This window comes from Camponotus floridanus, unplaced genomic scaffold, assembly GCF_003227725.1.
Source record: "Camponotus floridanus strain SB8 unplaced genomic scaffold, Cflo_v7.5 scaffold62, whole genome shotgun sequence".
Taxonomy (NCBI): Eukaryota; Metazoa; Arthropoda; class Insecta; order Hymenoptera; family Formicidae; genus Camponotus; species Camponotus floridanus.
This window is the reverse complement of record NW_020229792.1, coordinates 1,064,323-1,090,737: the sequence shown is the minus strand read 5'-3', so window position 1 is coordinate 1,090,737 and position 26,415 is coordinate 1,064,323. Positions and strand designations below refer to the sequence as shown.

At 28.5% G+C, this 26,415-nt stretch overlaps 1 protein-coding gene and 1 non-coding gene across 4 annotated transcripts; one reads left to right on the top strand and one right to left on the bottom strand.

The window, feature by feature from the left end:
- Nucleotides 1-490: 490 nt before the first annotated feature.
- On the bottom strand, nt 491-26,415 carry LOC105254411 (calcium uptake protein 3, mitochondrial). Of its 3 annotated transcripts, XM_011263077.3 has the most exons (12): nt 26,191-26,415; nt 7,880-8,021; nt 7,327-7,437; nt 5,198-5,245; nt 4,609-4,691; nt 3,831-3,893; nt 3,122-3,220; nt 2,248-2,376; nt 1,633-1,856; nt 1,216-1,373; nt 890-1,047; nt 491-687 (listed from the first exon to the last, which is right to left on the bottom strand). In XM_011263077.3, exons 1-12 carry the CDS (start codon nt 26,398-26,400, stop codon nt 619-621), a joined length of 1,494 nt encoding a protein of 497 aa, XP_011261379.1. In that variant the 5' UTR covers nt 26,401-26,415; the 3' UTR covers nt 491-618. The 3 variants fall into 3 exon arrangements, with proteins under 3 accessions (XP_011261379.1, XP_011261380.1, XP_011261381.1); XM_011263078.3 differs by lacking the exon at nt 3,831-3,893; XM_011263079.3 differs by lacking the exons at nt 3,122-3,220; nt 3,831-3,893.
- Nucleotides 14,298-14,370, top strand: Trnar-ccu. Its single transcript has one exon. It is a non-coding gene; the product is annotated as a tRNA-Arg (tRNA).

Here is a 26,415-nt window from a genome sequence, read left to right as displayed (position 1 = left end):
ATAGAAAATAGAATAATTTCTGATTTTGCACTAAGAAAAAATACTGACTTTAGATTTGTTACAAAATATATACATATGTATATATACAAATTGCACGAATTCTAAGTTACCCTAAAATGATCTATAGAAAATGACTTTGCTGATCGCTGAGAATCTTTTATGTTTATGAGATAAGTAGTTATAGAGACACATTTTTTTATCATGAGATTATACAATAATTTAGCAAGATACTACAAGAATAAAATATTTAATATTAAAGGCATTGCAAAACAATAATTTTTATCCCTAATATTTTCTTGTTAATTTTTATTATCCGCAAGATAACTTTTGATGCTTATTATCAGTAAGAATGCAAAAAATACCGATTTTTTTATTCGGCTCGCTTTTATATCATTAATAATAATTGCTTTATATATAAATTATTTATGTAAAATAATTTATATATAAAATAACATTATTATAGATTCAACTCATAAAATATTACCTTATCATTAGAATAAATATTAATATGAAGATAGGCAACTATAAGACAATCCGGTAATAATCAATATTATTATTACATGTGAAAACCATATAATCGCTGTTTTCACAATTCTTTGTTGCACCATCGATTTTCCATTAGGGCGCCTTCATCTCTTGTTTTACGCAAAATTTAAATGCTTCCCAACCCTCATTACGTTGTTGAGACTATAACAAATCGAATTATTTCATAGTGATTACATTTTTACATATTCTAAATTCGTCCAAAAGTATATATTTGATGCCTGAAAAACGGCAACCATTCGTACAGTGTTGTTTTTGTACAGTATTCAAAATTTTTTAAAAGTTATTACATATATTTCTGCAAAATATTATAAATTTTAAAAATATATCTAAATTCATTTCTTACCTTGAAGCCTCTATGTAATCGATCTTTCATAATTGCTATAAACTCTTTATAGGAAAGTTGACCATCTCCGTCTACATCAAACAGGGCAAAGACTGTATCAATTATGTGAGTCGAAAGCATTGATCCTGTACATATTTTTACGGCCCGTTGAAATTCATCTAAACAAGATTATATTCAAAAAATGTTTCAGAGAATTTACTTAAAATTCATTTAAAAAGCAATTTGTGTTTAATTTAATATAAACAAGTATGTCCAATGTATTCGTAATGAATATTTCTAATATTGTAATCTAATATTTGTAATCATTTAATATTTTAATTTTTTACCTTTTGATATAGGATGATCCGCTAATGTGTACATTCGCATCGCTATAGAAAAATCATCTAGGTTGTTCAAAAACTGATAAAAGCGTCGGAATTCCTCGAATGTGATACCAATATGCAAGTCTGCTCGATCCAACATTCTGTCCAAGTATTTATCGTACCTATGCATTTAATTATTTAACTTATTTTATGCAATTTCTAATTTTTAATTAAAAAATACAAGTAACAAAGTATTTAAATAAAATTTTTAATAGCGTTTAGCTTGATTTAAGAAAGAAAAGTATATAACGTATATGACGTATATGACATTCAATAGAATAAAAAATGCTAATATATATATGTATATAATTAAAATATTTTTTTTATATCTTTAAAGTAAATTTTTAAAGTAAATAAAGTTTTTATAATTATTCAATTTACTCGTCAGGTTCGAGGTATGTATATCGTAATAAAATCTTAGCGAAATCCAATTCGTTAATCGTATTGTGTCCTTTGCTAAATTCATGAAATTCCAGTTCTAATATTTCATGCTGCAAGTTCACCATGAAGCGTTTGAAATCTTCATATCTCAATTCATTTATACCATCTTTACCAAAGAAATGTACCATCAATGTAGTATCCACAGCATGACGTCGTTGTAAACCCTATATCACATAACGTGAACATTAATATTCATAAATGTGTTCATCAAGAAACTTTTATTGATTTAAATATAAAAATTGTGTGTTGCCTAATTTTCTCAAGTTAAAATATTCTTTAAGATGTAACAATTTTCTAAGTGTAAAGATATTTAAATTGTAAAATATAATTCTATAATTTATATTGTACATATTATTTTTTTTTAATAATCAAAAAGTGTGAATTATCATCCGAACAAAATTTAAAAAAAAAATTAATCTACGTTTTTATAAGGAAATTAGTTTAACGTTTTCACTCTCGATTAGTGAATTTGCTAATTCTCTCTCTTTCTCTTTTATTTATTCTATAACATTTTATCTTTATATCGTATAAACATAAATAATATCATGATGATACCTGATCATCGTCGATAAATTGACCTTGAATTTCTTCCGGTGTTTTCTGACGTTCCTGTAATTGTTCCAATTCCTCTTTGGTTTCGCATCCATGGCGACCCCTCCATGCGTGACTAAATATCTTTTCCATCTGTATTGAAGATAAAGATATGAGAAGAAATAATTGTTATCATGAAAAAATACGAGATATTACTTAGATATATTTTTTATTAATCATTTTAGCATATCATATTATATGCTAAAACAAAGACAAAGTGTGAAACAGCATAATTCAGCGTCCAGAGTTAGTGCATCTGAAATATGCAAATAGTGTTAGTATAGCAATTATTAATAGACACAGATAGGCTGATAAGTTGCATATTAATATATTCAATGCGAATATTGACAAGATTTGAGGTAGATCGATGATGATTATATTAACAGATGATATTTGATTATGTTCAATCAATGTGCATACACCAAGAAAATTATTTACATTATATATAAATAATTATATATATTCCTAAAAAATATATACTGCTTATATTCTATAAATAGATTAATATCAAACGCAATTTGTTTAATACTTTATTATTAATTTTAAAAAAACTTGTCATTTTTTATTGTATTTTTTATTCTGTTTATGTAAATATTATACAATCTTTTAATTGTTGCAATTCTTAAAGAAAAAGAATAAAAATATTAAATATTAAAAAAAATCTTAAATAAATGTAAAATGTAAAATAATAAAAAATTATTGCATAGAGAGATACCTAAAATTAAATATTATGTACATTAATTGTTTATAATATTATTATTATATTGTTTATAATATTATATAGATTAACTGTTTAAATATATAACAGATATTGATTTACAATTCTTCGTTGACTTACATAAGAATTTGAGGTAATTTCGTTTGATTTAATCGGATGAGTTTCGCGAAGTTTTGCCTTGCACGGATTCTCTTCACCGGGAGCAATTATGGCACGTAACTAATTTTTCGAAATAAATAAGAAAACATTAGTTAAAAAAAATAATGCTAATTAAAATTGTAATAAAATAAATATATTAATTAAAATTATAACAAAAATGTTTGTGTAATCAAAAATAATAAATTGTAAATACAATTAATAATAAACAAAAATAAAACTTAATAATGAATACTATATATCTGTAATACATGATTACTTATTGTGAAGTACATTTTTTTTAAATATTTGAAATATGATAGATCGTAAAAATTTTATCAATAAATTCTGAAAAAAATTGAATTATTTTAAAATCGACATGTATAAAGTATTCTGAAAAAATCAATTAATATTTACACACATATTGCATGCAATTATTATATATATATTATTTCTATAAAATTTAAAGCACTTTTTATGCGAAATAAATCAAATAGTAAATTTAAAGCACTTTTTATGCGAAATAAATCAAACAGTAAATATCAAATTATAATCATTAAATAATTTTATAATTAAAAGAGCCTTAATGGCATTGTATCGATTTCCATTGTATCGATTTTCTAATCAAACAACCGATTGATTAATAAACTTTTGACACCGCCCTGATTGAAACAAAAAATTGATTAAAACTCACTGCACATTTCGTCAGCTCGTCAAGATCTCGTTCCTTTAGGCTGCCACCGAGTAAACGACGAATCTGTGAGAATGATAAAAACTCTCTATTTTAAATCGATAATTAGTATAAAAGTTTCTTAGTGGTTGAAGTTCTTCCTTGTTGGTAAGCGTTCCTTCTGATTAGTGTAAACTGCAAATAAGTTTTTATTTGATGAAAACTTACTTTTTGCATTTTTGAGAGAAAGGACATTTCCGAGCATTTGAAAAGAGATATCTTCCTCTCTTCTAACATTAAAGCTTTAGAACTTTAAATCTTGAATATGCTACAGTCGTGTATTTATATCAAACAATGTAAACTTTGTAATTGTGGCAGTAGAGAGTAGGGTACAAGTTAACTATATCCGAAATTTATATTATTAAATGAAACTCAGAAAAAATAAATAAATAAATGAGAAATAAAGTATTAAATGAATACATGTCACAAAATATTCATTTAGAATAGTTATTATATAATGTGCATTGCTATTAATAAATAATTACGTTTTTACTGAAAAAATATATAGTTTTACGTAAAATAATCTGATAATTTCCAAAAGAAATTTTTCTTCGTTGCTATCAAAATCATGCAAATTACAGCAATTTCAAGCTTTATTTTGCAAAGTAAAATAAAAAAAAATAACGAACACATTTTTATTAATAACTTTAGTATTCTATGTCATTCTATCTACAATATTGTAATCTTTAGGTTTCTACAAGCAATCACTAAAGCATGCACATATACGATATGACTATCTTACCACGAGGAACTCAGTTTTGTCGACTCTTTCATTTCCATCAGTGTCGAACATGTTGAAGGCGATTTGGAAACCAGTTTTCGGCTCTACAACGAGATCGATTATCACAGTAAATTTATAGCAGTATATGGAGATGCTCAATATCAACAAAGTCATTTTGTAACGCGTGATATTTACATAAAATACTACTTAAAATTTTCTTCTGTGAACGAAAAAAAAAAAACAAGTTTATGTGTGAATTCCGATACAAAATATTAGAAATAATCTGCATTGCATCTTTATTTTATTTATCAATTTAAAAAATTTTTAAAACAATATTGATGCAGCAAAACGTTTTTTAAATTATAAAATTGTACCAAAATCTAGAGTTAAACTTCTAATTTATATGCAACTAATAATATGATATTCCTTATTTAATTTTAAGAACTTTCGTTCTAATAAAATTTTATCTTAAAATTATATAACTACATAAATATGTAGAATTTAATATTAAAATTTAATATTAAAAAAGAATATTTCATTTAAGCGTTTTATGCATTTAAATCACAATTTACCTTATAAATATGTTTATAGCTATTGACAAGAAACTTACTCGTCAGAATAGACAGAAGAAACAAGTACTCCGTGTAAGAAATAATTCCTGAAAATAGAAACGTTAACGATTTAAAATTGCAAAGTAATCTAATAAGTTTTAAAAAAGATAATAGTATTTTTTATATATATTTGTTATAATTTTTATGTTAAATTAATATATACCGAAATTTACTGTTGGACTAAATGTTTTCTGTAATAAATAAATTTAGGCAATATCACACGATTCGCCTCTATGTAAATTCCTTCCTAATTTCTTCGAACTATTCCTTCATTTTCCTGCTTTAAATTATAATCCGCACATAACGCGATTTAGACAGATATAATATTAAATGTGTTTACGACATCTAGTACCGAATACAAGACATTAGTGTCGAAATGTTAGACACGCCTTACAAGATCCCAGATATTTTTGAGAAAGTTATTGCCCTCGAGAAGAATCAATAATTTAAAATTTAATAGCAAAAGCGAGATTCGTGGACCTTAAATTCTGATCTTAAATATATTCTCTTATGCCCAGTTTTAGCTTTCTTGCATATGTATTATAACAAAAGGGCTACTTTACAGATCATAGCCACCTCATAAAATCTCTTAATGATTCTAAAAGCGAAGAAACTTAACGGTCAAAAGAAAATTAAGAAAACAGCAGTGTCGACAAATCCACTGGTAATATCCTCTGCATGTAAATCTGTTATTTCGTTCCTGCTAACGTGCCATAAATACTTTTTCCATCAGAAATATATATTTGTAGAATTAATAATAAAGCAAGATGATATATATAATGACGTAATTATTTAAATATACAGTATTAATAATACTTTTCATTTTTTATATCTTATATTTTTTTATTATATATCAAATAATATTGAATATACAAATTTTAATTTTTAAATTTAATTTTAAATATTTAATTTAAGATTTATGATATATAAATTTTTGTATAAAATTTGTATAAATTTCTTTTATTAATTACTTGTAAAAGAAAATGAAAAGTCAGTATATTTTATATCGACTTTTGAAACATTTTCCATATATTTTAATTATATATTATTTAATTATATATTTTATCTTGCTTTATCATTTTTATGAAGACTCTTATAAAGGCTTACAAAATTATTTAATAAGAAAATTAGGCAACCAATTCTAGTGTTTTTAAGAGAGACATTTTGAGTATTGAAATGTAAGAAATTATGATTTATGATATTCGCGCAATATCGCGATTATTCTATCTCGAAACAATCGGTGAAATAATTGTGATGAATGATTGACAAATTCTTTAACATATCGTTAATACGACACGACGTGGCGGTTCGATAGCTTGTAATTTCCTTAAGTCGTCCTTAATTGTAACGACTTTGCGAACGTATACGAAAATCTTTAAAAATGGTCCGCGGACTCGTTTCATCTGCGCTCGTGAAATTTCTCCTTGCATGCATACGAAAAAGAGGAAGAGGAAAATAAGAGAGGAAAAAAGTAGAGTGTCATACGGAGACGAGGAACTCGTTATTATTAAAGGGAGGTGTGAAACTGGTCGTGTCGCCAGTTCCGTCATCGGCCCGTCTGCTGATTATTTGCATTTCCATTAGCGCGACAAACGTGCATTGCACGCATAAAAAGCATGCGGAAACGCATTAAACTAATGATACGGCTCTGCGTCTGCCACGACGAGTGTTGCGTGGGTGGCGAAAACTTACTTATCGAACAAGTATGAGATATAAAATATAGGTTGTGATCGCGATCACGTTGATAGTTGTATTTATCGCCCGCATTTCGTCGAATCTTTTTTCCTCGTCGTATCGCATACTTTGCTAGAAAGCTCTCAGGTGCGAATAGTGACACCTGAAGCTTGCACATTTATCGTATCTTGCGAGCGTGAATTATCCCGTAGTTAGAACAAGAGGCTTATTTATTGTGCCACAAGTACGAAATAATTCTTACACGTATAACTCGATTTAAATAAAAATAAAAATATCTGAGATAAATATTTATGATTTTTCTAAGTCCAAATAAATTTTTAAAAATACACATATTTTATAAATTGTATGAATACTTATAAATATTTCCATTTTGCACGATTATTATTCGCTATTATTATACATATGTGATAAGTGTATATTTGTAAACGCTTACCTTTGTCTCGCAAATTTCGGAACATATGCGTGCTTCCATGGTGTAGTGAGGAAGTTGAGTTTCTCATCACATCGAGTTCTTGATCGGTCAATACGCGTCTCTTTAACCTTGCTAAAAATAGAGATACTTATGCGTCAAGAAACGTTTATTAAACATAATGATTGAATATTGCGTTTTTAATAAGGATTTGTTCCAGAAAGCATATATTAAAGAGATGCTACAAATTTTCGGAAGTTACATAAGCTTTGTTTTACAGTTCAAATAAAATAAAATAAATTAGCAACGTCAAGAATAAATAAAAAATTTCAAATTTCTTTGTGTAGAAAAAAAAGATTATTTCTCTCTCCAAAAAATATATTAAAAATAAAATACATACATATATATATAATTTTTTTTTTAAATAATGAGAAATTATATGACCGAATTATTTTGAAACTCTCTTCTGTATTAATTTTCTTTTCATTCCGTATCTTTATAACTAAACTGATGAAATTCTATTTTATAATATAATTCATTATTATATATGTATTTAAATGTAATGTTTGTTACGTACGTCGAGGTTCAGCATCAATGACACTGTCAAGAAAATCCTGCGGAGTCATGTATAATTGACCATCGTATGACACTGATGCGAACTTTATGAATCTTCTCTCCCTCGTTGTCAGCTTTACTGCTTTATGAAAGTCATCTTCTCTCTGCAACAACAAATGTTGCAATGCCTTTTTAATTTACAAAGAACAAATAGGAAAATATAATAAAAAATTGAAACATGTTGATGCAAAAGTTTTCAAGATTTGATTTGAACAATAATATTACGGTTTACATCTTTACATATCGTAATCTAAACTATTTCTAACTTTTATTACTTAATTTCTTCAAGAAAATAGAGAAAAGCAAATAATTTGCTTAACTATTCATCAATGTGTCAAGAACAAACATAGCGCGCATGCGAATTTCTCCCAATCGCATGCAAGGTGCACGTGTAAATATAAACGTATAAATTCACGCTGATATTTTTCATACTCGTATCAGTACGATTTCTCTTTACTTTATTTAAATGAACAAACCAATCACAGTTATATGCTTTAGCAGTGGTGATCAAATTTTCCCTAATTTTATGATATTTATTTTAGACTTTAAAACTGTTTTATAAAATTTGTAACAAGATTTTAGATCAGACAAATATTAAATCTTAATTTTATAATCCATGACAAATTTTGCGCGTCATATTATTTTAAAGTTATTTATTATGTTATATTATGTATTAACTTTGAGAATTCCTGCATCAGTTTGAAATTAGATTCACGCAGTGGAGTTATAATTTCCAATGTTAAGGAGATTATCTAATCACAAACGCCGTGACGACAGATAGTATATGATGCAGATTCTATCTAGGCCATTTTCTATCTAAAGCACGTTGCATTACGAGAATGGTTAAGCCGATAGTAATCTGCATACAGTAATTTATGTAGTTATATTTAGCGTACGCTTTCCATTTATTTATTTTACATGTAATTTATTGAGTTTATCGCTTCGAAAACAATTTTATATCGTTGTATTCGTTGGTTTGACGTTTGATGACATGTTTTCGTGATAAATAATAATTATCACTTAGGCTGTTATATTGCTATATATATATTGAATATTAATGGCTATTAAGATTATTAAATAATTATGAAAATAGTTTAATTATGAAAAATAGAAAAACATTTTGAATTTTACTTAAATACATATTTAACTATTTTTTAAAATCTGATTTTAATATATATAATTAGACTAAAAAATAATTTCAAAATATAATATTTAATTGAGAGAGGTACACTTTAATATAAAAAAATTGATTATTCCATACTATTTTTTAAGAGAATAAATAAAGACACCTCGAATTCTGTCCATACTCTCTCTTGTCAATTTAAATATGAATTAAAATTCAAACAATTCGCTGACAAGGCCGACGAGATAGGCAAGACATAACATCATTTTAATTTACATTTTTAATTCCCTCGCTTTTTCGAGGAATAGCGCGTGCTGTCATTTTGTTCAACAACAAGTTAACTGCAAATTAGTGACAGATATATTTTTATGGCGTATTTAAAAATAAAGAAATAAAATGAAAAAACGAGAATTCAGTATCTTTCATTCAATGCTGATTCTTAAGCTTAAATTCGCATGAATGAAGATATATCTTTAGTATCATCATTTTGCTATTAATTTAATACATCAACTATTGATTACAAAATTAATTCATTTTTTTTATTTAATAAAACGCAATAATTTAACTACGATCAAATTGATATATGTAATTAATCAGTACAAGAAAAAATGATATTGATTACTAACAATAAGTAAAATAGTGTAATTTTTAATTACATTTATATATTATATTTCACTTAAATATTATATTAAAAATTTAAAAAAATGTCATACTTTTTCTTCATTTTATAAAATTTATCAATTTTCGCATTTTTATGCACATGCAGAAAAACAAGATAATAATCCTTTATTTATCAACCGCGCGTTTTAATATAGTGTAAGGGAAAAAATAATCCTGAAGTCGTATCCTGTTTAAGATTAAAGGAAACGGCATTTGGTCTTAAATCAACAGAAATTAGCTAAATGATAGCGCGTAACACTCCGTAGATAGAACTATAATATCATGAAATATGACTGAAAAACGTATACGAAAACTGCAAGTGGCGAACAAAGCTTCGCTTGCGAATGCAATTCGAGTCGTGCCGCCCCGGTGGGCGGTGGTGTGTCGTACTGTCTATAATTTAAAGAGAGATTAAATTACAAATGAGCTTCCACGGGTGCCATTCGCGCTCGGCGCTTTCGCGTTCTTGTTTTAATAAACGCTTTAAGAATGCCTTGAGGGTGGATGGCGAAAAAAGAGAGAGCTCGCTCGGTTGGAGCTTCTCGAATTTCCGTTTCTCGGCGCTTCTTTTTGTTGGTCCCTCATTGTTATGGGTGCTCACCTACTTTGTCGGCAGAATTCTTTATTCCTATGTATCTTACCACGGTTATATATACTGTGACATATTTAGATCTTGTAATCTAAATAAAAATATAGATAATTCTATTTATAGATTCCTCTGTCATCCTCTCAATTATTATTAAGTGTTTGGAAAAAATTGTAGAATAAATTTGTGATGAGAAACTAGAGCATTTTTAATCAGCAATCTTTCTTACACCAAGTCATTTAAATTCGACTTTATTTGGCTGCACATGTAGCTTTATATATTGTACATAATGTATGTTACTATGTAAGTTGTAGTTAAGTGTCAAACGATATGCTGTCGCGAGATTCGCTTAACGACATGAATTTGCGATCCTGTCCGATCAAATTGAATCGTCTCAGACCAGGAAGCATCACGTTGCAGGGAACTCATTGCCGTTATACACCAAGAAGCTATCGAAGTTACTCACCTCTCATCACTTAAATTATCGTTATATTCAGGTGACCGGTTATCTTGCAAACATACCAGATTATACAGATTTTATTTATTCGCAAATAATGGAGTATTGTTGGCTGGTATAGCAACTTGAGCTTCCGTATAAGATGATCTCTTAAATGATATATTCATATCCTTCACAATCATCTATCGTCATTTTCAATCTTGAGATTCATCATAAATTTTCGATATTTTGACAAACAGGAAGTGAATAGAATTGACAAGTGTGCGAATCGAATTTTTAATTTTAAAAAATAATAAAATGTTCAAGAAAAATTAAAATATTAAAATATTCAAAAATATTAAAAAATATTCAAGAAAAAAACGATTATTGAATTCATATTTGATGTTTGACAAATATTTGTACCAATTATTACTTATTCTTCTTTAATTTTTAAAAATGCAATTTGCAATTTCAGATTTTTTCTTTCTTTTAGTGATTTTTTGAAATAGTTGTAAATATTTTACAGCCATCTCAGAATCGCGTATCCTCGGCAAGTTATGTTTGTCATTCGATGCATTTCCATAAGTGCCATTGTAACCAGATATTCCTTCGAGGATCAGGTGTCCTTTCGCAAAGTTGATTCTAAATAAATCATGTTTCTCATTGTGATAAAAAAATGCAACTATAAAGGTTTGCATTTATAATAATGATTTTCTTTCGTTGAGAGAGACCAAAATAATCTATTCTAAGTCTCCTTAAAATCGCTCAGTAAATTAAGCATGCAAATTATGTTGTTTAGAATTAATTAATGATGCAAATAATTGAATAAATTATTTTAGAACAACAATTTATAATATTATATAAGATTTATAATATATTATAGCTAACTTTTATACTATGGATGGTTCTACTTTATTAATATTATGTTAATCTTTTTCATGATATACCACCTTTTTTAAATCCAGACACGTGTCAGTTTTAAAAAATAATTCATGTAACCAAAAAATTTCAGAGTCCTTTATTTCGTAATCTCGCAAAATCTATTTGAAGCAGTAATGGGACCAAAACGAGGCAAGGATATTTCCATGATCATAAATCGATTTTTTCTCTCCTTTATAAATCCATGGGACCGGCAATTTATGAGGTACCAAGCGCCGTTAGGCTTAATCTCCTCCAGAAAATTCAAGAAACACATCATTTGACCGCCTATTCGCTCTTACAAATTAATACATGACAGAATAATAAAATAAATTTTATTGTTAAAAGAAAATTATCGTGTCTGTTGTACTCTGAGAAAGACTATCAGAATTTTAAAAAATTTTGCCAATTATAGTTACGTGGAAAACTTTGCAATTTTCTTGTTCAAAGATCGATGAATTTTTAAGAAAATATATTTATATTCTTACCGGATTTTATCAAAATGTCTGTTTTTATTTTATGCATTTATCAATATTTATTTAATGCAATATTCATTAATATTCATGCAATCAGATTCTTTCTCCCTACATAAGCAAAAAAAGATGGCAAAAATGATGGCAAATTCTATAACCCATTAAATCTCATCGCTTGTTATTCTCGCATATCTTAATACGATTAATTTCTCGAGGATTAGAACACTTAATCGGTGTGGCGTTAGTACATTCGAGGCCATCATTGATGTTCAGAGCGATACTTCGCAAATGCATCAGCGTATTTTTCCCCTGATGATGACGCTCGTTTTTCTGGCACGGAAATAAGACGCAACGACGAGGGCAAAAAGTGATCGCGTTGATTTAAGTTAAATCGCGCACGATCAATATTCCAAACATGTGACGTCCTCCCTTATGTTCGTCGTGATGCGAAGGTAACTAACGTCTGTTGGGATACGTCTTCGCGTGTTTATCAGGATTTCGCTGGGCGTTAGGTTGGCATGTTAGCGGTGTCATGGATAATGACAGGCGCGGTGAACATTATGCTAAGTGCGAGAGACCGAGTTCTTTTCGTCCTCTTGGATCTTTTTGCCATCTCCTCTCTCCTTTTTTCTTTTCCCTTTCGCTCGTTGCCCTCCTCCCGCCAATCATCAACGAGCACCACGGTGATTAAGGTCCTTTCCATCTAAGGCCCGTAAAACAGCCCGTCGAACCCTCTTTCCCTTTACCGGTTTCTCACCTCCGGAGGATCGCTCTTTTTCGCACTCTCCTTCCTCCCTTGTGGCTATTTAGTTTTCAATAAAGAAGCACGCGACGTAGAAACAATTTCCTCGAAGTTGTTTCATCTCGTTCTCGGTTTAAATCGATAGCAACGGCGATAGGCATCGACGTTGAAAATCGCGAGAACAGGCGCCGGCTGTCGATTTTTGCGTAGATGGATGTTAAACGGAGGCGTCAGCGTGCGAGAGGAGAAAATGCGGTAGACCTTGAAGTGCAAGGCTTTTTCTCTGCTCAATTCTATGCAGCGGGCAGACGATACGCCAGATAAAGGAAATTTTACGATACATCTTCCTCAGCATCCAAATTTAAAATAATTTAAGGATTATAAAAAATTTATTTTTTTCTAATAATAGAAATTTCGATAAGTTATTATGCATTTATATGATAATCATTGGATCGAATATGTTTCTCTTTACTCATATATAATACGAAGAATTTAATTTATTCAAAATTTATTGTATATTCATAATAAACGCAATAAATTGAAGATATACTATCAGCACATAAATGTGAAATAATAACATTGGTAATTATATCGAAACAATGATACAGTCTGATAAAAGATAGTTGTCTTAATAAAGATATTATTTAAGAAAACAATTTAATTAAAAGAATGATAATGAACAATTTCTTTACATATCGAATATTTTTACATCAGCAATAAATAATTGTATTTAAAAGAATATATATTTTAAGCTATTTCTATTTGTCTCTAAATAATATAATTTTTAATATTTTCAATATTTAATCACAAATTATTAATTTTACGTGTCTACAAGTTATACATATGTAAGCTCACATGTAGATTTATATCGTTTACGCAACGATAAATATTTTATCGATTTCAATTTTAGTTATTTCTGCAATAAACTATCACTTTCTTATACTTGCTATGCAACATCATTACTACTACTTGTATTACTACTACTAGCTATAATATAAATTTGTAATATGTCTAATTTAAATAACGAGTTGCTCGAAATGTTTGTACGTAGGCGATAATTCGTTAGTGAATCGGCGATCGTGCGTAAAATGTGCGTACATGTAATTCATACCTTGTATCCATGAATGCATTTACACAAAATCAAGATTATCGAAATGTATCGACTTGCATCATATCGAAAAATCTCTCTCTCTTAAAAAAAAATGTTTTAATCTTCAAATAAATATTTTCAATATTTTTTAATAATTTTAAAGTGTACTTAAAGTAATATATACTATTCTTTGATTTCTGATATGAATTTCAAAAATATGGTATGTTTTTCAAAAATATATCTAATCGAGAGATCTGGAAATAATATTTCATTCATTTTACGGTCAAGATTGTATTCATTGATATTAAATGTTATTAAGTGACTCGCATGCTAAGGGTGGTTCAACGTAAGAGCCCCTGTGGCCTAATGGATAAGGCATCGGTCTCCTAAACCGGGGATTGTGGGTTCGAGTCCCACCAGGGGTACATTTTTTTTTACATTTAACCACCTTTAAATTACAAATGTTTTATCAATACACAGATACGTCTTTTATTTATTTCATCTGCAAAAATGTATCAAATCGTACAATAAAACATTTAAAAAAACATTAAGAAATAACAAAGAAGCATATAAGTCTATAAAAATATATAATTTTCTATAAAATTTTCTATAAAATTATCTATATAATTTTATACAAAATATAACTTTTTATAAAATATCATTTTCTATAAAATTATCTATAATTTTCTATAAAGCATTTATAAAAAAATCTATAATTAATACAATTTTTTCAATATCGATTTGATGCAATAGATTGCATGATTATTTGCAATCATTTTCATACAAAAATATGCATTCGTACACGATAATTGAATGTGCAAAATATTAGTTTATCATAAAGCAACTTCTCAAAGAGAACTTGAAAATAAAGTTAAGATTATTTTAAAGATTATTTCAATGGTTGAAAGAATAGTTATATATGAAGACTATAGTATCAATCGAAATCTGATAAAGCCTTTGTTCACCTTTTGATGGATGTGAATCGATTTCCGCGCGTATCTTTCGTATATCTGTTGCAAGGATTCGAGGAAGAAAGAAATCTAATAATAAGGACACGAGTCCATCATTAGATTACAGTTTATTGCTTCTGCTCGAGATATTTAAATTAAATTATAGCCTCATAAATGTAAGCTGGGTGGTCCGAATGATTCTAATGCGAAGGGCATCCTGCTCGGTTTAATCGGTCACGAAGACATTTTGAAGGGTTGTTCATGGACTTGATTTTCCGCCTTGCGATAAAATCGATCCTTCCAATTCACAGAATAAGATAGTAGTTATATTATCGGTCCTGAAGAGATCTCAATGTGTCCGAAGAGACTTGTAGTGGTCTACTTTATTGGATATTCGACAAAGATGGGTAGGAATTTCTCTTCCTTAATATATGCCACAGTTTAAATATTATGTGGTGGTTTAATTCTAAATTTTTCTTACTTAAAAAAAAAAATAAAAAATGTATCTCTCGTTTAAAAAATTTAAGCAAAAGAAATGTGAAACTTTTTATGATATTAACATTTATTTATAAACTATTTATTATATAATTATATTTTTAATATTGCTTCAACAAAAATTTATAAATAAATTTTGTCTTTAAATTCCACATGTTACATTATTCAAGGATAACGAATACATAGAGTAATCCTTCCTTTTTCCTCTCGATCCTCGTTTTTCCTTCGCGTGAATTATCGCTCATACTCATCTCTGCAAATCGAGCGAACACGTTCTAGTTTTGGCGCCGACAGACGAGAGAATTATCGTTAGTCCCTCGTTTATTACTGACGCGCGTTTATCGCAATCGCTTTCTCTATTTCCGGAATCATGTTAAGGCGCTACCCGCGTCGATAGCAAAGATCGTTCGTCTCTCTCCTCTGCAGGAGAGAACTGCGCGTCGAATCTTCGATCCGACACGGAGGCACGCCGAGAAAATAAACGGCACGGTCTCGAATCTCGTGCGAATAACGCGATAACGATTGCCGGGTTCGCGCGATACCACAAGAAGAAGGTGGGTCACGTGATTTGTGGTCGGCGAGAGAGAATCTCGTCGCAGGGGAGAGACGTTGGGGGATGCCAGTTATGTGTTGCATACTGATGCACCAGTGTGTGCAGTCAGATTCGTATCTGCAGTACAGGCTATGTACTACAAGTCTGCTTGTACCAAGCGGATCGGACACACCATCGATTTCTTGGGGGAAATAAACCTGTTTCTCGTCTTAAGGAGGGACATTTTCTACGGTAATTCGGCAAGTTCGGTCTTTACACATTGATGAAAGTATTAAAATGTCACAAACGTGCATTCGATATATTATCGAAACAACTCACAAAATATAAAATGTTATATGGGAAGAATTTCTATTTAAATCTGTGACTCTTGATGAGATATTAATCTTAATAAAAATCATATTTGCTATTCTTTAAATTTTAATTAAATATATTTCATCATTCTATTAAAACTAAAATTAGAAAGCTTCTTTTACAATAAAGCTTTTTTATTTTAAATGGAAAATGAAGAAATTTTGTAAAATTTAATTCGTAAAACTTTAATTTAAGGATGTACTAATATTAAATAAATGCAAATATAAGTCTTATATTAAGAAAATAAAAATAGCAATTTATTCTAATCGTTATTGTATTCATGTATGATTTAGTATCTTATGATTTAATATTTATCTTTTATAATATAAATAATTATTTGATCTCTTTTTAATAAGCTGTAAAATATAAAATTTTCAAAATATGCATATATATAGAGAGGTGTTATCTCTCGTATTGCGAGTGTAGAAAAATTTTACCATCATTCGGGAGCGTTGTCAGGTTGCGTGTTACGTGCGAACTACCCTGAAATTATCGCGCGGCGCTCTGTGATTAACTGATTCGGCATTTTTCTTGTGGCCGTACGTTTCGCCCACGTCCCTTTCAACCTTTGAACCAATCTTAACTGCCCATAGTCAAAATGATTGACAGTGAACAAATTATCGGGTTCTCTTACAAAATGTGTGAATACAATAAGACTAAAGAATTTATTTCCTTCTCATATTAATCGTTAATCTCTTTTGTCTTTCGATATAATTAAACAATAGTGAAAGATAGAAAAACAGCATATAATTTATTATAAAACATAACTGAAAAAATCTACAATTATTATTAATACTACAAGTGTCAAACCTTAATTTTTTAAATGTATGTTTAATAAATTATAAAAATATATGTTGCAAATATTGGTAAAAAATCCATATAATTAAAATTTAAAAATCTTATCTGCAATATCAAATTATAATAACCGAAAATATTCATTAAAATATTATAAATACATAATTTAGAATTATAATATTATTATAATTATTTATATTATTTTAATTATTTATATTTATAATTATAATATTATAAATGACTTGTTGATATGAAATTTGCATAATGCCAATATTGGCAGCAGAATTTACAGAATCTATGGTTATCTTGATAGGCCGCTTTTCATCATATAATCCTAAAACGAGGCCCGGCGATGATCGCTAAAATCATTATTTATTACTCGCTATACCGCGCACTTATAGACCGTCGTACATGTAAACCAAAAATGATTAAAAAAAAGAACGAACGGGAGAGGAGCGCGATTGTTGCCCGTGGCCCTGGAGGCAGTTCCTAAATCATAATCCCCTGAAAATATTCAATTACACCGGCATTGTTTCGTCGTTGATGCATAGCGCGGTAACACGCAACATGCACCGGCTCCACCTTCGCACGCATCCACTTATGTGCGATACAAAGCACGTGTGATAGTCGTCCATGTGTGCGTGATGCGTGAGCACGGGATACCCCACACCCCGATGGAACGTCGCCCACACTGCTATTGGTCCATTAGTCAAATAATGAGCACCTAACGCGCCACGTCCCACGCGCTAACGCTAATTTCATGGTGGTTTAGGAAGCGTTAATTAATTTAGACGAATCACCGTGCACGTTCATTAGCATTAACTCATCGCCGTGATGATGGTACGACGTAGGTCACGTTGTAGCGTGCGATTCGACGACGAGACTTGGTGTACAGTCGTCGATGCGGTAGGTCGATTGTATCGCAAGATAGAACTGTCACGTGAAAAGACAATAGCATATTTCGTTTGTATGTTTATTAGATATTTATTATGCATATCGATAATCGAAAATCATAGTGTAAAATTGTAAAAAGAAACGTTTGTAAAAGTTCTAAAAAATCAAAAAAATTCTAGAAATAAAATATAATCATTTTTTACTTAATTTTGTGTGCAAAAATTCTTTCATTTATTAAATTTTCATACTAAACATTTTTTTGTGAAATTTTCTAATATTTAAATTTAAAATATAATATCGAAATCACACATCTCGAATATAATATATGTATATATAAACATACATATTTAAAATAAAATAATGATAAAAAATGTGTATTAAAAATATAGTAAAATTTATAAAATTATTTCCAATTTAAAATAATTTTATGTCAAGCTTTGAGATATCCAGAATTAACAGTATTGAAAGTATCATGGTGAATAGTTCCTCAATAATTTGCGATTTTCTATGCTATTGCCTCAAACATAAAAAGCTTTATATCCTCGCAATGGCAGGCGTCCAAAAATTCGGTCAACGCTATTATTATTACAGGATAGGTTAAGTGCATTTATAGTGCAGTTAGTTCCAGTTTAAAGATCTATAATGTGTGTTTTGATACAAAGGAAACGTTATGTCTCAAATACCCGTTACGATAATGTATATACAAACTTAAACATATGTTATTAAATTCAACCTACATGAAAATAATTAAATCAAGACAACAGAATATCTAATAACGAATTTATTAATATAAAATTTTATATAATGCAAAGAATGAAATTAATAAGCATGAGTCTATTAAAGAAATATAGAAGTAAGAATTATCAATTATTACATCTAGAAGTTGTCTATTTTTTCGATTACAATTTTCATCGATTTTATTTTTGGCAAAAATATCCAAAAATTAAATGTATGTATTTTTCATAGACACATTTAAGCATGTCTCAATTGAAAATGTCTTTGAATAACTGTTGCTACAGGTAGCTTGACACGCGATGTGCGCGAATTGATTATGAATGTGAAAAACGATCGAACATATAAAGTCCATTCACGCCCACATTGACGTCTACCCACGCGATTGATACTATCATGCTAATCAGACTACATTCACGTGTCACCGTGTCGGCGTTCTTATCCCGTACCTTATCGCCAGATTATCATTTAGTATCTCATTGTGCACGCTCGAGGGCAATAGCGAAATATTTTAACCGAGATGTCTGTAACGAGTGAATTTCTAAAAGTGCAAAAATTTATTTTACAAATTGTGAACAGTCATATCAGAAAGTAGAATTAATGGAATATGTGAGATATGTTATGATTAAACTAAAATAAACAATCGATAGTTAATATACTGTATATTTAAATAAAATATATGTATATAAAATTATACAATATATATATATATATATATATATATATATATATATAATTCTAAATTAAGTTATAGTGTGTAATTCTGAATTAATCTTAATTAATTCAGATTCGGAACAATTAAAAAAAAAGAATAAATCATATAGAATTAGATTTAATTCAGCAATTTTCACGTGTTTATAAAAATTTTATTTATTCTCGTAAACATAATCTATTTTTTTTAATATGACTGAAAACTTTCCACGTTAGTTATCCTTCCTGCTCTCGACTTCCCTCAAGGGATCAACAAGCTGAATAGTATCGGATAGCATCGTATTGGATGCAACATGTGCACACACGTGCATGTCCTGACGATTCTTCGTGGTCCTTAATCGTGTAGCGTCGAAGCTCTGATCTGATTTATCGTTTATCGTCGATAATACCTACGAAGGTGTACGCGGCCAATCGATCACTCTTTCGCGTTCGAATTATTCGAGGTACATGAACGGTGTTGCCGCGCATGTCAAAAGGGAGAAAGATTGCATAAATGTGTACATAAACGTTGACATGAATAATGGCGCGTAACTTTTACAAAGCAATCTTAAAAATGAGTGTGTAATTGGTGCTTTAAGGCAAAGATGAATCGCTCATATAAATACGTACAGTAGTTTCCTTTGAAAGAGCGGCATTAATATTTTGTAAATTGATTTGCACCTTTAGGATAAAAAATTAGCATTTTTAATATTAAATATATTTAAAAATTCATATTTTATACTTAATATTATATTTAATTATCTTATATTTTATATATTATAAATAAAGCAGATGTAAATTTTTTAAAAATTATATAATTCTTAAATTCTTTTTGAATTTTTTTAAAATTATATAATTTATGAAGAAATAGTTGGAAATAAAAATTGATTAATTATATAAAATAGAAATAGAAATTCAATTACTAAATTAAATAAAATATTCTTTTGTTTCATTCACAATCTTAAGTGAATTTCATCTTATTCTTCATGTATAAATCTTTATATGTATATAAATCCAATTTACAATCTCAAAAATCATTTCTAAATTATTTAAAAAATTAATAGATTAAAAGAGTGACGATAATCTCTTGGGACGTATTTTATAAATCAAATAAATCATATAATTTACATTAAAAAACATAAAATACAATAAAAAAAATAAAACATACATTATTTACATTCTAATAAACAAGTCCAATGATCCAATTAGTGTAAAGTGTATCGATCAAAAGAAAAGAATTGAAAGCATTGATCCAATTACGGACTAATATTCGGATATGTAAATTTTTTTTATTAGAAAAAAAGCATTTCTGATCGGAGTTATGTTATACGCTCTGATCTTCCCACACATATATGTCCTGCAGGAGTTCCACTTATAATGAATCTTGGTCCAAAAGGACTCGTGAATATTGGATAGGAGCATCTCGAAGGTAATAATAGAAGATCAGGTCCATTAGTTACCGCAAACGGCTCGTCAAACAAGCCCTTGCATACGTAATGCGCGGTGATAACATCATGTCGTATTTTATAATAATGATGTGACATATTGAATGTATTTTTCACTCTTTTCATATATCCAACATAAAATTTTTATTTCCCGAAATTTTAATAATCCGTTTTGAGCTATATCTATTAAACTGTATTATAAAATATATTTTGGTTATTCATTATTTTTTATTTTCCAATTTATTTGAAAAAATTACTTTACTAAATACATTTTATTTTAACGTTATTTTTAATTTTTTTCGTACTTTCAATATGCTTAATTATAAAGTACGATAATATTAATTCAGAAATTTAAAAACATTAATATGAAATTTAGAATAAAATAATCATTGCATGTGATTTATTAATTCTATTTTTAATTTACATTTAATTAAATGAATATTCAGTAAATTAAAAAAAATCCTATGCACTAAAATATATGAAAAATGCAACGGTTAGCGTATTCGTATTCATATCTTGCTCCACTATTTCGTATACTTCATATGTCTAACAATATATGATGATATAGTATAGTACGCATCCGCATTTCTGATGCCAATCGTTCTTTTTACATTGCACCAGCCTACGCACTTGAATAAAGGTAACAGAAACGATGGATACCGGGGTGAAAGCTTATTTTTGCTCAACTGATCAACTGGTTTCGTAAATATATAATGTAGTATAGCCAGTGTACTTTATCTACTACGTACATACATGTTTATGTACACATGATTGCAATCGCGTTTTAGTAAAATACATAACAATGATGGTATACTATAAATATCCTCAAATAAATTAGAGAACGTGATGTAGTAGTTTGCAACATCCGGTAAATTAAAATTTGATTTAAATTTGATTTCTCATTTAATAAATATTATTATTTTAACTTGTTATAATTTCCATCATGAATTATTCATTTATTTATTTCATTTAGTAAGAAAGATATAATCAGTATTTAAAAGAAATCCTTTCTCTCTTTCATAATATTGTATAATTTAATTTAAAGGAACACAAAAATACAGAAATATAAATTAAATGTATATAATGTCATTCTTTATTACAAGTAAATAATATAAATTTATGTTCCTACAATTAAATTAAACTGATACAAAATATTAAAAAAACAATTTTATCTAAGTCTATTTATTATAAAATTTGCCATTTAGATTATTCATCACTGTTTTCATTTATAAGAAAATATTTAATTTGCAGGAATTCTATATATTTGGATCATTTAGATGAAATTGATTTAAGTTACTGTTACGTGATTTTCATTATTTTCGTCATTTATTATATGTTTTAATGACTTTGTACACGCGAGATAAATGATCGCGAGAAATAAATTATATGCGGACATACGACATTTCACCTAGCAAAATACTCTGGCAATCCTGCGGACGTCCTATTCTCGCCGAATTCTTGGCAGCGATGCGGTCAAAGAATATCTTCGAGATTCTCGTACAAGTCAGCGAGATGACGGGACACGTTTGTGTCATAACTGATTATCGAACGCGTGTATCACGAAAATGTATCCGTGCGTGAATAATTACTATGTTTCGTATTTTTAGATAAAAAGAGATACTGACATTATATCACAATTTTCTAATTAAATTAAAAAGAAATGAGTCGCAAGATGAGAAAATATAAAAAAGATTTCTCTACTGGATATTCTTTTCAAGAGAATAATAAGCATAATAATTGTAAAGCATAATAAAGCGATAATTGTAATGATAATATTAATAATTAAAAAATTAGTTAATATATCATATAAACTATTACTTGACATTAACTAATTTTTTGAAAATTTTTTCAATTTTTATAATTATATTCTTGCATATTTAATGCATAATATTTTTAAAATCAGATAATCAATAAGAAATAAATATCTGTTACATTATATGATTTGAATTCAATTTTTTTTTACCAAATTGCACATTAAATTTTTGTTAAAAACTAATATCTAAATCTACGCTATATTAAACTTTTAAAAAAATTTATTTTATTAGTATTTTCTAAAAAATATATTATTTGCATATTAATCATATTTTAATATTAAGTGTGTAAAACTTTTGAGAGATATTCTGTCAAATTGCCTCACATAAATAATATAAAACTGTCAAAAATATTCGATCCAACTTTCCCATGCGTTTCACGTGGTAATTGATGGATACATGTGCTACAAGGTACGGAAAGGAAGCAGTTTAGAGATACATCGCATTCTCAGATTAGGGTGTCTCGTGATTAAGGACCGTGTGCATCTGCATTTGCGGACACAAACTGTGGCGCAAAACGCCTGTCATCTATCTATCTCGTTTTATAAAGAATGTCTCTAGAAAAAAAACATCCGACATGTTCTCGAAATCATCGTATGATCGATGAAACACGTATGTTAGTGTCTAACTTGCGAGTATAGATGATAGGATGATTAAGACATTTCCTGTTGAAAAAAATGTTAAAGTAATATGCGATTGAAGGCTCGACATTAGGTTGCGTGACCGCATCATATTTTTAAAATTATTTAAAAATTACGTGACAGCATCAAATTTTTAAAATTATTTAAAAATTGGAAAAAGTAAACGAACTGAATAATATATAATTATGGAAATTTTATATAATATTGAGATCGATATTGATAGAAATCAGTAGTATTATTTGAAGTGATTTCTTAATAAATATTTCATATTAAAAAATTATTTCAGTTTTAATTATCCAATTTATGTCTAATTATACTACAAGAATTGAAAATTATTTAATTATAAAATTAAGAGAAAAAGAAAAATACCGATTATTTATTCTAAATTTATTTCTTGAAAAACATCTTTTTTAGAGACATATATAATATATTTATCATTCACATGAAAATTTAATGCATTTTTTCTAAATATATGTAATGTTTTTTAACGATGCTGTTTAAAAAAAAAATTGTCGAAACATAATTTTACGGTAATTCTCTCGTTTACAACTGACTTTATGGGAGAATCTCGGGATTCTCAGGCTAATAGAGACGTTGAAAGATCGAACCTGGTTAAGCCACAGTCATATCGACTGTGTGATCGTTCGGAGGGCGTGGCGCCGGTACACTTGAAGATCGTTTGACACAAAAGCTGATCCGCTTCCTCCGGGCCATGTTATTAACTTAACATACCTACACGTTCGGTCTCTCACGACCGAAGATCGAGCAAGATCAATCGCGAGCACCTTCATCGCCGACGCCCCCAAAACTTCTTTTAAAACGCGCCGAAGAATTCGCTCTCTCTCTTTCTCTCTTCATCTTACTTTCTCTTATCTTATTCGCCTGCGGATGATTTGCTATCATCAACGATATTGAAGAATATTTTAAATAATTCAAATACATATATGCAAGGAAAAAGAGAGATACTTTAGTTAACATTCTTATGAAAGGAAAAATAAATAAGAGAAAAAAAGAGAGAGATACAAAATTACATGTATATATTTTAATATCTACTTATATATACAATATAAATAAAATATGGTTGGCGCGTATATATTAAGATTAAGATTTAAATAATTTTAATTTTTCTCCTGCATAACATTTGATTATTTATTTTTTAATTGTTAATTGAATATATGAATATATGAGTAAAAATATCATTATACAAAAAATTCGGTTTATTATTTATGTCATTTTGTGTAAAAATCATAATCACAATGATATTTTTGAAATAATCATTTTCAAATATTCAAGTATTACTGAATATAATTAGTATGTTCTTAAAAATATTTCACCACTTTAAATTAAAAATAATTTAATGGATATAAGATAAAAATAATTGACATAAATTTACTTGGCTTAATATTGGATTAAAAATTGATTGTTAATTTTTTTATCTGTACGTATTTTATTCGTGAATTAAGTGGCATTGTGAAAATGTAACAGTAAAAACGGCTCATTCCAAAATATTTTTAAAATAACTATTTTCTCAATATTTTTAAAATAACTATTTTTTCAATCATTTTATTAAAAATTAAATAAAATATTTTATATCTTATTTAAAGATAAAATAAATGTATATATGTTCTTTGTATTTGATAAACAAAAATAAAACGTTAAAGCTGTAACAAAAAGAATAGATCTATTATTAATTTTTATGACAATAATTTATTTTATTCTGAAATAAAGAATCCAGACATATATTAAATAAGTTTATTTATAAATTAAAACATATATACACTGATTGAACAATAGAATTGTCTACATTTTATTAACAAATAAAGAGAAAAAAAATAAATCTCATCTATAGATCTGCCGGCTTTGAAAGGCCCAATGAATTCAATACGTTAGTACGTACCGTTCTCGTATAACGTTCATTACATAATACCGTTCATTCACGCGCACGTGGGTGCCCAGTCCACGTGACTTTCATGACTGGCCATTCAACTTCGCGCCACTGCATAGAGCCTGAGCATCAAGATCGTTATAATCGTTGCCGATAGAATTTATTGCACGTTTAAGGTCTATTTTACAATGAATCATTCCAAAATATTTTTAAAATAATTATTGCATCTTTAAGGTTTATTCTGCAATGCCTCATTCCAAATAAATATTTTTAAAATAACTATTTTTTCAATTATTTTATTAAAAATTAAATAGAATATTTTATAACTTATTGGAAAATAAAATAAATGTATGTTCTTTAGATTTGATAAAAAAATAGAACGATTAAAACTATAAAAAGAATAGATCTATTATTAATTATTATGACAATTTGTCATTTAATTTTCAAATAAAGAATCCAGACATATATTAAATAAGTTTATTTACAAATTAATTAAAACATATATACACTGATTAGAATTGTCTATATTTTATTAACAAATAGAGAAAGAAATAAATTAATCGTTAGTCCTAAATAAATTGACCAATCACAGTCGATTATTTTATTTTCGAAATAATCGATTGTGATTGGTCAATTCGCTTAGGACTAAGCCTAATATTTGTCGTACAAACTTTTTAAACATATTAATTGGCTGCAGAATAGAAAGTTTCTGAAGAATCAAAAAATTACTATCCCACAGCCAATCAATGTGCTTAAAAAATTTGTCGTACGACAAATGTAATATTAGGCTAACGGCTAATGACTCATTATGGAACATACCTAACACGTAAAAGATGAGACTATATATTTGTGTCAATCATTATGCGTTAACTTCGACTTATGTTTACGACTTCTGTGAGCAACAATTATGACAATCTTGATGCTCGAGGCCCTTATCGCGTATGATGACGCGGGATTTTAGCTGCCCGGCTGTCATAATATACATATATACACTTACACATACCTTGCGAGGTTTCAAGGCATGCACCACTTTCGGTCGTAGACACTGCTGCGCCAACAGGAACGTGACGGAAGCGGTGATCAGCAGCTCGGCACCATTTCGGAATCTCCTGTAGTCACTGTCAACACGACGCGACGAGTAGGATCGCGTAAAACTGCGAAAATATCGCGCGGACGACGAAATGCGTCGCGACACACAAGCTACCGTCGCCATTTTCAATACACTCCA